This window comes from Phalacrocorax carbo, chromosome 4 (genome assembly GCF_963921805.1).
Source record: "Phalacrocorax carbo chromosome 4, bPhaCar2.1, whole genome shotgun sequence".
In the NCBI taxonomy this organism is placed as follows: Eukaryota; Metazoa; Chordata; class Aves; order Suliformes; family Phalacrocoracidae; genus Phalacrocorax; species Phalacrocorax carbo.
The window spans coordinates 67,872,749-67,885,323 of NC_087516.1; the positions used below are offsets into that span (position 1 = coordinate 67,872,749).

The 12,575-nt window shown below is 37.5% G+C and overlaps 1 protein-coding gene across 3 annotated transcripts in view; it reads right to left on the bottom strand.

The window, feature by feature from the left end:
• Positions 1-12,575, bottom strand: part of LRBA (LPS responsive beige-like anchor protein) — a 418,626-nt gene that overhangs the window by 41,736 nt on the left and 364,315 nt on the right. For 2 of the 3 annotated variants that reach the window (XM_064450320.1, XM_064450319.1), the window contains exons 49-50: positions 4,221-4,310; positions 788-980 (exon numbers count right to left, since the gene is read on the bottom strand). In XM_064450320.1, the coding sequence (XP_064306390.1) occupies positions 788-980; positions 4,221-4,310 (283 nt within the window). The remainder of the gene's footprint in view (positions 1-787; positions 981-4,220; positions 4,311-12,575) is intronic. The other variant, XM_064450321.1, reaches the window with a different exon arrangement.

Here is a 12,575-nt window from a genome sequence, read left to right on the forward strand (position 1 = left end):
AGTATAAGCTCTTTTTTGCCTTTCTTGAAAAGCATTTGACCAGATTTACTGCATAGCACCAAAATAAACTACCTTTCACAGCTTGGGCCTGAGACTGTCACAGTCAGGGAAAGGAGGATGAATGCCTTTAAGATTAGAGAACATTTGAATTGAAAACAGAATTACCATATTCTCAAGACCAACACATTTTTAAAGGAAAATTAATCTAATTGGTTGCTATGCAAATGGATATGTTGTTTTCTTTTCATATTGACAAACACATAAGTACCTAAAAACTTCGGGATGTTCAAGTTACAGAACATACAGACTTCCCATATATTTTTATCTTCTAATACCCATTGAGTGGCTTTAACATCAGAATATGGTGTTCATAAACAACTAGCAAAAAGATTTTGGGCAAGTTCTATATGCTTTAAAACTTGCCTTTCACATGATATGGTTCAGGCTTCCATCTGACTGAAAACAAATTCAAGAGGAAAAGTATGACTTTATCAAAATCAAATAGTGATATACTGGTTTTGTCTTCTTGCATAGTGCCCAGTGGCCTGGAAAGCAATATATTGTTGCTACAAACACTGTGTGTGCTACACATCTCACTACGCAATAGTTCAGATTACCTTTTTAAGGAGAAACTAAGTCTACATGTGAAGAGCATACTGTGTCAATGAACTGGACATGCTCTTCACACTTGAAATTTAAAACAGTTCTGCAACAAATTTTGAAACAGACAGCTGAAGTACTGCTTGATGGCAGTGGTTTCTTAGGCTACCTACTTTAATTTACTTACCAGGAAGATTATGCCACTTGTTTACAGCAAATAGTCTATTTGCAGTAACTGTGATCACAGCAGGAGTGGCCAGACCAGGCTGGGTGTTGGCTGCTACATGAGTGACAGGGGAGTTGGATGGGAACTTTAGAACCATGATAACGTCCTGTTGAGCTTGGTCTGTGAACATCAATGGACTCTGCAGGAGGAGATACTGTTGAGTGCACACAACAAGAACCCAAATACACAGGAAAAGAAAACATGGGGAGCAGGAAAGAAGACAGGACAAGAGAAGGAAGATTGGATTAAAACACACATGATCCAATAGTCGCTGCAGTGAAAAGCAAATGCAATAACAGTGGAGAGGCTTATGGAAATAACCATGTTAGGGAGAAAAACCTTCATGTACACTATTCATCTGAGGGCCTTGTTGAACACAGGGCGTCTATATACAAACTTTGCTACAGATCACAACAGATTAAACTAAAAGTTTCCAATCACCTATCGCTGCCAAAAGAATTCTCCTTCATACTCCTGTTCCCAGAGATTGTCTCGAGTTCACTAAATTGGCAGACTGCGATTCTTTACAAGCCAGATGAGAACATGAAAGCACATTAAAATAAACAGATACGCACATACACTAGGTATATGTTCTGTATATATTTCTGGTGTACAAAAATAAGATTTATGAGTGCAAGGTAGAAGACTTCACTGCAAATGTGTTTCAAAGGACAAACATAATTAAATGCAGTTGTAAAGAATATAAAGTGGACGTGATTACAGACACTATCCTGCGCTGTTTCTAGAAATACAAAAGGGAGTGAATGAATCCAGTCTCTTATTTTCAACATAATATTTTTAGGTTTTAGGTTTTTAATTTAATAAGTTTAAAAGTTTAATAGCTTTTTAACTAAGCTCTCTAACAATACTACAAATGTCAAAACAAAATAATGACGACCCTAGATCCAGGTATCAAACATAAGGAGGAAAAGCAAAACTTAATGGGTTTGTGATTGTGTGGGGTACCTAAAAAACAGAAGTCCGTTGAGATGTAGAAATACAACTATCCTAGTCACCAGTAGCCATATTGGTCTCGTATTTGTAATTTTCTAATAACTGAATTAGAACACTAATGAAGTGTTCTTGGCTATTTTCCACCTGCAATATTTCATTACATATATGTGTATGTAAGTGCATACATTTAATGTATATTTATACAGAGCTAATAAAAAAATTAAATACATTTGCATTTTTATTATCACTCCTTTTAAAAAAGTTATTAAGAGTACTTAGAAAAACATATTGCTCTATGAATTCCTATTTACAGTCTTTGCATAAAGGTGTAAATAAAAGCAACTAATAAGCTACCCAGACACCCTTCTGAGCAAGTGGCTAAAAGCCAATCAATATTATGAGTTAATCCTCCCTGGATGCTCATTCAATTAAAGGTGTCAGTAATGCCTCATCTGATGTGGCCTCAATTAAATCCAGCTATCTGATGGTTGAAAACACAAGGGGATACAGCAACAGCAGCAAAACCAGACAAATAGGCAGCCTTCGTGTGACTGCTAATTACTACACCTGGTGTATATTATGGCTTGTGCACTTAACACAGCACGTGGTAGCTTTCAATTCGGCTGTATTCATGCATACATGTGCACAGACACATGAAAACAGAAAACTCAGTAAATAATACAACTAGAAATAATTCAAAATCATGACAGGAAAAACATCCTTAATGTATTTCAGCTCCAGGAATACTACTTTTAAAACCAGTTAATGTAGTGCTATTGTAAAATAATGTATTAATAACCACAAAACTGATCAAAGCAAGAGGAGAAGTAAGGGTTGGGGTTTTTTTCTGTGTGTACCTCAGCAAAAAAAAAAACCACAGGAGTTAGAAAAGAGTTAACTTCATAGAATTTAACTTCTTCCATTACATACTAAATCTTTACTAATTCAGCATCACGAAAAATATTATGATAACACCACACAAACTGCTTCCTGGCATCAAATTTATTTATGTAACAATGGGTCTGACAAACACGTCAGCAATCAACTTCTCAAGGTCCTCCTCTTCCTGAAACAAACCCCTCCAAATTAGGGCAAGTGCCTAATGCATGGCACCGTGACAGACAGACAGACATACACACATATGGCATGTAGCTGTATGATGAAGGCACTTAGGCTCCCCAAAATCCCTGTTAACAGGGCTCTTCTGAAAGAGAGAGCCCAGTGAGTTGCACACACAAGTCACTGCAGTGGTCTGCAGCCCTGGGACACCACGTGGGACGCCAGCAGATCACAAATCACAAATCAGCACAATTGGCTCTGTCCATCCAGTACGTGGGATCCCAGGACAGGACCGTGTCTATAGCACAGCTGTCAAAGTGTAGTGTGTACTGGCTACAAAAAGGTTGGTGGGGATGGAGGGACAGTCAGCTGGGCAGGTCTCATGTACAACACATGACGTATTTGAGAAAGGCTAGTAGCAAAATTTGACAAGAAAGTTTACATTTCTTAGAGTCTGACATCACAAGGTTTGTAAGCTACTTTGGAAACATTTCAGCTTTTTGTGTAATGTTTCTAAAACCTTTTGCACTTCAGATATGTTTTTAATCTCATAACCTTAGCCTGCTTGAATAAGACATATGTCTTGCAGAACAAACAAGAAGAAAATGTCTTTTTCTATATTTCAGTGTAAAATGTCCATCTTAACAATAAGGGAATGTAACCTTTTGAAAAACATATGAATTAGCAGACCATTTGCTCCACTTGTCAGAGTATCACTTAACATACTTAGTTCTGGATCTATGACAACACAAATGATATTTTAGACCCAAGGACTGCACACAACATGATATGGAAAGTAATCAGTAATAAAATAATAGTTTGTATAATAAAATTATATTAGACACAAGTAGAGGTAAAAGGGAAAGCATGTTAATGCTTGCTGCCTGGATTTTATCACCCTAGCTTTACTGCAAAACACATTTAGTCACATTCTTTTCTATGTAAGTTTCAGCTCATGAATTCCTAGTAATCCAGGTTTTAGGGGAAAACCTATGCCTGGGGGAAAAGACAAGGAAGTTCCACCTCCTAAATCCATGCTTCTTGGGGAATCTGCCAAATATTAACTAAATTGTCTCCATGATGACTGGCTCTCACCTGTACAGGTATGGTATTAACAAAATCAGCTGATGAAGTGTTCTTAGATTACACTGACAAAAAAGGTCTGTACTAGAAATCAATACAATCCTTTCAGGAATAAATAAAATAATAGTTAAGCACTGCATACACCCCCAGTCCTACAAACCGTAACTCATCTGCTGTTTTTAATAACACAATTCCACAACCACATAAAAGCAAAGCGAAGTGGCTGGTTCTGTAACTTTTAAGATAGCAAAGGAAGTGAACAAAATGGCAGGTCACAAGGAGTTAACATGGTACTTACCACCTGCATGGCAGAACTTCTTGGAGGATGTGGTTCTATGAGCAGTTGGGAAGGGGTCTGTCCAAAACTTCGTATTTGAGCTTCAACAGCCTGGAAAAGGCACAGGCCGGTTTGCATGTTAAGAGGTGCTAATTACAGGCAATAGAACCATAACTGTCACCTGAAAATGTCATTCCACACTTCTGGCTTGTTTCATGTTGAAAATCAACCCCGTGTGTTCACTGTGGGGCTAAGTGCTTGGCACTGGTACTAAGAATGAGGTAATCATTTTAGTACTGTGGATGCTATTTCCATGAGAAACTGCAAAACCTCATCCTGCTCAATGATATTAAACAGAAACAAGCTATTATAATCAGAAACCCTCTTTATTGGCTCCATTTTTCCTTTCTAACACTGGCCTATCCTGCTTGTATCACAACTCAGAAACAAAAGTTAATTTTTGAAAAGTTTCTATAGGTATTAAGTGTGTCCTACTTTCTATTTAAACTCCACTGCTTAGTTTCACAGCAATAACTACAATGAAAGTGGCACCGAGCTTTTTTCTTATTTTCATTTTTATTCAAAAAGAGCAAACAACTTTAGGATGCATTAAACTACCAACAGCAAGACTAATATTAAATGCAGCTAAAGGAGACCGTGAAGATTTAATGCAACAATTTTTCAAAAAAAGTTTCTCAGTATCTCTACCAACATGCTTTATCACTTTCTTCATAGGGCATACAGGAAAATACCATCTCATGCTTAGTGATTTCTTAAAAATAATTATTCTGAAATGTGTGGATTTATACCTCTTGCCTAGGCATGTCCAACTAGTTTTCCATGTTGCCACCTATTGGCCCACTGGCTCAAAGATAGCACCAAGCAGCCAAAATTCATCAAGTTATTTCTTGTCAGTCAGGCCCGTGCACTATCCACAGAAACAAGCTAATACTACAGAAAATCTTAAATAATTCATCTTAGATTAAATCTCTTTCATTGTGAGTTAAACTAAGTAAAATTACCATTCATTTGCTATGGGCTAACAGATTACATACAGGCCAACACTTTAGTTTCTCTGACGCATGGTGCATTGAGCCCTACATTCCCAAAAGTGTCTAGTGATGCTGAATACCAAAGGTGAGGCATTAGCAAGGCCTACTTTCCAAAGAAGTCCTGAAAATCAGGCCCTTCAAAAAAATGTTTTAAGTGGGACACCTGAATGTTAAAACACAAAACCAGTAGCCACTTTTTAGCTATTAGAACACCGTGTTTTTGTTTCAGAGATTCTTCTTTTTCATGGTACAACATACCTTGAGGCTCCTTTCGCATATATTTCCTGTTCTATTTTAACCACCCATTAAAATTTTTGAGACAATGAAATTACATTTATGCTGTTCTTATTCTTACAAGCAACTATTTTTAGTTGCAACTAAAGATGATTACTAAGCTACACAATGTTCTCCTCTTACAGAAATAACAAAACCAAAAGTAAAACGCACCTGAGGCCTTAAGATGACCAAAAATAACCATCTTTTGATAGGAAACACATCATCCAAAACACTTGACCTTATTATCGTTGGCAGGGCTTTTGAAACATCTGAATTCACCAAAACAGGAGTTCCAATTACTCTATGGACAGATACTAACACTTTTGCCCACTCTGGGAAGCACCTTAATCTTCAAAGAACTGGTGAATAAGTAAGTTTATCAAAAAGCTGGCTGAAATCTGACACACACTGTGATTCAATGAGTACTTTTTGAGGAACAGCAATATCAGATTCGTGAAACACTAAAGCTCAGCAAGACCATCAGAGTCCCCTTCCTAGTGATGAGACATGCTACATTAAAATTCAAATCTGGGTTTTTTGTGACTCGAGGTATCAAGGGAATCACAAGGGCACAGAATTTGAGGTCTCTTAAGACATGAGGCATTAACAGAGTAACACCATACTGGTCAGCAGCTCTACCCTCTCCATAAAAAGCTGTTAGTTTCAAAACATCCAGATTAAAAAGACTTGCCTACATGTACCTGCAGACTGAGTGGAATATCTTTACTAGCAAATGGGAATTCTGCATTGCATTGAGGCTAGAACCAGAAGAACACAGGAGGAACAGGATGTAGACAGTCCTAAATGTCAGTTGTTCTGTGGTTGTTAAAATCTTTAGGGCAAACCTGCAATCTATAGGATCTACTATTTATTTCCTATAAAATATATATCCAATATATTATTCAAAATGAATAAAATATCCTTGAAGCACAACTGCCATGCATTTCTTTTAGAGCTGAAAATAGAATAGATAAAATGCGGAAATAATAAGCTTCAGATCTGTTAACTTCCTTGTATATTGACTTATGATCAGTATAGGAACTTTCATTCCCAAATAGCCCACGCTCAACATTTAAAGGGAGTCAATTTTGTCTTACCTATGAAATCTGGTATGTCCTTTAATTCCCAATACTACCTCTACAAACTACACTGTCTTATAGTGCCAGTACTAAGAAAGGGGAAAGTAAAGATAAGATACCACACATTGATGCAGAGCGTTTCAAATACTTCAAATACATTCATCTTAACAAGTGTCCAAACTGATTTAGAACAAAAATCAGATGTTATAATTGCTTTAATCAATGAAAGATCTGCAGTCAGAACACTATTTTCCACAGTCCAGATCTCAGAGGAACTCACCACCTTCCAGCAATATAAAAACTGGAAGAGACACAATTATGATTCAATCGCTTACTCACATACATGATGCTCATCATCATCACACTCCTAGATCACACAACTACAGCAGCAAAACAGGTATTTGTCTCCCACCCACCCTCAATGCTGAAGACAATCCTCTGGGATATTAAAACAAGTATAAAATATTCTACTCACCCTGCAAGTAGATAGTCACTGCCTGTTTTCACATGGTATTCTGACAGAGTTGGTGAAACTGCTGACCAATGGGACAATGATTTTGCCAAAGCCTGCCTTAGAGGACCACACATTCTCCATTTTCAGTCTTTAACAGCCAGTTTCTACATCCTTGTTTATGATCTAGCTTGAGCTTGGGATTTACAGTTCCAGCACAAACAAGTCTTTTAGACTCATTAGGTTCCAGCTGGTCCTTCCAAAAAATACAAGAGCCTGTATTTCCCAGATCACAATAGCCCCCTGACACAATCTTTCCCTTTTAGCCAACAGAACTGGGAAAAATTGACATTCAGATCATGTCCTACACCACAGGTAACAAGGCTTCATAAAACATCATAAAGGCACAGATATTGGTGTCTGTATGTCCTCTTTACTGACGTCTTCAGAGATCCAAAAGAAATTAGAAAAACTCTTGAGTGAAGGCAACAACACTTGGACAATTATGTCTAGACATAGTGGCTAGACTTCAGCACAAAAACTTTTTCCATTCCTTTTAATTACCAGGAAAAAAAGTAAAGATGTCTTTATTTAGCTTCAACATTTCCTAATTATGACCAAGAGAGTGTACTAGCAACCCCAAATGATTTCTTCCTTTTCCAGACTGCATTCAATGTCAGTCCAGATGTCAACTCCATGTTCTGATGATGCCTCAGTCACGAGGATCACATACTTCCAAGGATCCACATACTTGCAAGGATGCAAGATGACCTCCCTCTCGAAGCAGAAACATGTGATGGTAGATCTAGAATCAATCCCCATTCGCTCAATTTACATAACAATAGAAAGAGAAATACAGGGCATTTTAGCCACCAGATGTCACTCAGGTTTTTGTTCAACCTGTCAAAAAAAATCAGCTAGGAGCAGGGAATCTTTTCCTCAGAGACATAATTAATATCTCCTTTGAAGAAAACAACCTAACACCTACCTGAGAATATACAGTAAAATGACCAACCGTCAAAAAGTCATCAACTCACTTTCTAACAAATTATAGCCCAGCTTCTAACTTAATTCTCTTGAAAAATATATTACTAGCATTAGTCGGTATTACTGAGATGGACAGCTTCTAGTGGCAGAGAAAGGGCATGTGTTCTCACATTGCTGAATCCCTCTGGAGCATACAACCATTTAGATTTCTGTAGGTAGAAATATCTGGGAAATTTGCACAATCAGTTTCACATTAATTAAAGGCACTATGTAACTGGAAAGGAATAACCTTTCTTTGAAAGATATCTTTAGTTCCACAAACTCTTATCTCTGAAAGTATTCTGCATACCACAAAGTAAAAGATAACATCGTTCAACATTTTGTTTCACTGCTTCTCAAATATCTCGGTAAAATAGCCTTCTTCCTGTTAATCCTCTACAAAACCAAAACTTTGGTAAGGCCAGAATTGTTCCAGATGCTACAACAAGAAGTAATAAAATGAAACAAGGTAACTAACCCTTTACAACAATCCACACAGTATGCATCCCAAGCCACATACTTATATGATAAATATGGTATTTCAAATGTTAATTAATATGTAAGTATGAAAGCCATAAGCAAATTTCACAAGTTAACGTTTATCCGATGACCACAATAACCTGTTCCTAAAGAAGTCTCCTGGATCATCTCCTCTTTTCTTGGGGGGTGGGAAGGGGAGAAGGGAAATAGGAAGTATATTAAAAGAGGAAGAGCAAAAAACTTCAAAACTTGGCTTAGCTATAACATAGCTTTTGGCCACTGCTTAGTACAGACATTTTCAGTCTCTGAACTTACCCTCTAATCTAACTGTGAAGAAAGTTAATTCAACAGTATGCAGTACCCACCAAATACGGCTGTAAATTTTTTGGGAAGGAGGGTGATGGGGAGGTTGAACATATGGATGCAGTTAAGGTAAAAACAGATGTTTGTTACTTTTCTTTGCAGCAACACTCAGAAACTAAGTCAAAATTGCTTTTTTTTCATGTTTATGTCTGAAAGAACTATAAAATTAAATATGAGGGAGGGCGGGTGGAGGGGGAACTGCAGTGAGTGTCACAGAGAAAGAATGAAACGGTCTCCAGTTTTGAACTCAATCCTGAAATGAAGGCCCATATAGTTAAAAGGCAAGATATACACCATTTAACTCTAGATTTAAAGACCCTTAAAGAGACTAGCTCAGCGTTGCTTTCATCATGCCTGCTCAGACACAAAACACCAAATTGTCTGAAGAGTCTAATGGCACAGCATACCCATGTTAAAATGCACGCCTCAATCTGAACGCACGACAAGCTACAACCTTAGTGTTCACTACAAAGAGGCTACATTTAGTCAATGTGCCTTTACAGATCTACGCCAAATATTGCCAGTCACTTCTCAAATCTGTAAGATTTAATTGCCAACCACTTGAAAACCCAGGTGAAATAACATAATGCATTGTAATACATATTCTTTCAGCATACATGTTAGGGACAGATAATGTTTTGGGTTCATCCTCCATCCTTCTACCCAGTATTTATGTTCAGAAAATAACAGCCCTTGCAAAAATAATTACTTTGGCTGTCTGCCGCTCCCACTTCACTTTTTCAATATTCAAAAAGGTTTACACACATGTTCCTCAGTGACTTCTATTGGCTTGAGTGATATGCAATTATGATTACTTGCTTTCCCTTTCCTTTCACCCAGATGTTGCTTTATAGCACCAGAGAACACAGAATATTTGACAGGTTTCCCCTCAGACAGTGAAGCTGAATGGCTTAGTGGCCAACTGACTAGATCCTTTCCCCATGGGACAGTGATTAAAATCAAGCTCTGATAACAAGTGATCAGAAAACCTCTTCTAACCAGATAGTCACGTACAGTCCTACAGTAAGATTCCTAGCTTAATTCCTCACAGACTACAGAGGCACAGATAACACCAGCTGGAGAACAAGCACGATTCATAACAATTAGATAAAATTGCTGAAAACAGGCTAAAGATTATAGAAGAGAAGCTCTTTGTAGTACCATCTCCCCTTGTTTCATAACAATCCCCATTAGATCAAGACTGTGAAAAATGAGCAAGATGCTTTTCTGACACAGGCAACGTATATGCTTGCTGGCTGTATACCTGCCCCGGGGATATTGCACTACACTTGACCCAGGGGAAAAATACAGTGCTCAAATGTTAGCATCATAAATTCACGCACTCCCATCCGCTCTTTTAAAAATAAAATGAGCAGCTTAATTTTTTTTTCCCAACCCAGAAAAATCTTTCTCTTGTTTCAACTTTGCAAATCAACCCTTTTATATTTAATTACTTCAATTTTTGTTTTATCATTATACTATTCACTTAACGTACTGGTTTAAAGAAAATTGCCTACGCTAGCTTTGAAATGTAACAAATGGCAAGGGAGGGAAGGGAGCAAGGAGAGAAGAAAGGCTAAAGAGAAGTTACTACAAGATCAAGAGTTACATGCTGTTCTCTAGGTATCATTAAACATGCCTGCAAGATGTTTGTGATACATCCTCTGTTAACCAAGCGGAGGGTAAAAGATGTCTGTTGCAGCCGACTAATGCAGTTACTACTTCAACTCAAGCAACACAGGTTTATGGTTTCAGAGCTGAAGCACGGGCAGAAATACTGTCAACAACCTGCAGAGGGGGACATTATGAGAGCACACGAGCAAGTTGGTATGAAGAAAATAGCGCACGACCTTTGCCTTGTGCAGTGCATTAGGGATATATGTAACAAAACTGAGTACGACTCATTACACAAGAAAACAACATAAAAAGGTAGAAATGAAAGTCATCAGATATAAATGAGGCGTAGCGCTTTTTTTTCTTCCTTCCTTGTAGCTTCTTTGCAAGAAACATGTCTGTTGTATAATATTTTTCTTTTTTCCGGCCCTAGTTTCAGTTTCTTCTGTCTGCTCAAAATACCACAGTTGTCTGTTTGGAAGTTGGTTACTACTCTAACCACTTGTTATTTATTAAATCCAAACTACCATAGATACCTGGAGGGGGGAGGGGTTACCCTACACAGGATTTTTTTTTTTCTCAAAGCTATTTGCAATTCAGTATATGAATAATACTTTCTTCTGTTCACATCACAGATGTGTAGAAGGAAGCACATCATAAGATACCTTCCATCACACCTTTAAAAACAAGAACACTAGCCCAGCTCTTAAACTACATTAGGAAATTTTCTGTGAGAATAAAGAAAAATGAAGTCTTTTTGTCCAGACAAATCAGTATGACAATTAGATGGCAGTCATTAAAGTAAAACAGGAAATAATCACATTTTGTGAGGATGCAAATAGATCCCCCTCAGGGGCATGCAAGTTGCTCCAATCTGAACATATACATTCCAGGCATATTAAACTGAGCCATAGCACGGCCTGACTGCAATCTCCAGTTCATGCAGCTGTCCGTCTACTGCAGTGTAATCCCAGCTGCCAATCTGAAAGAAACCAGTTAGTCAGAGCAGACACAACCAACAGAAACAAATGTCACTCAATAATGTTCAGAGGCACTGGGTTCATGGATAATTTCAAACAGTATCTCTGTCTGGAGCACTGATGTGCTCATTCAAAACACCTAAATCTTTGGCTACTGGAAAGAAGCAGATAAAAAAACTAGAACTAGAAAAACAGGTCTGGTAGTACTTCAAAGAGACTGACAAAATAAAAAGGGAAGAGAGTCTAAAAAGAAAGTTAAGATGGATTTAAAGACCTACAAATAAAACTGGATTCAGTACAAGCAAAATCCTAAACAGCTCTGGGGCTAGTTTTTTAAAATGTAACAGTCTCAGCTTTATTTGAGCACCACTGCCAAAATTGCCTCATGTCTCTCTCTGCTGTGGCAGCTGAAGATTTCAAGAGGGCAACTCATTGCTTTCATTTAAAATCAGTAATTACCACATAGAAAGTAGTGGCATTGCCATGTACAATACCTTGAAACTTCATAAATTTCTGGCATTATTAATTCACCCCTCTAAAAAGCTGAACATAATCTTTAGCACTTGCTACCTTCACACAGCCTACTTGCTACTTAGCTGACTCCAAATTTTCTGGTAGAAAACTTCTTCCTCTGGAAAAAAGCAATCTGTTTGAATCTGTTAGCATTCCATGGAATTTCTTCAACTTTGATGCCATCTCTAGTTATTAAATAAAAAATCATTACAATAAAACATTTCAATCTGAAGGTCAATACACTGCTGTAAAAATCCAGCATTTAATGGTCTTTAAACTCTCTGCATGATCACCTTTGAGAGTCTGTAACAACTGTGAAAAAGAAACAAATATCTCAATTTGCTAAGCTAAGAAATACATTTATTTAAACTAAGGCATAACTAGTACCTGCAAGATCAAACTTGCTGTTTTCAAAATATGGGTTCAATACTATCTGACAGTCTTCTACTGCAATGAATCATCATTTAATAAAATGTAACGCTTAACTGAGACTTGATTTTTGGACACTGCTTGAGGAAAGGCACCTTCGGCACGACCGCAAG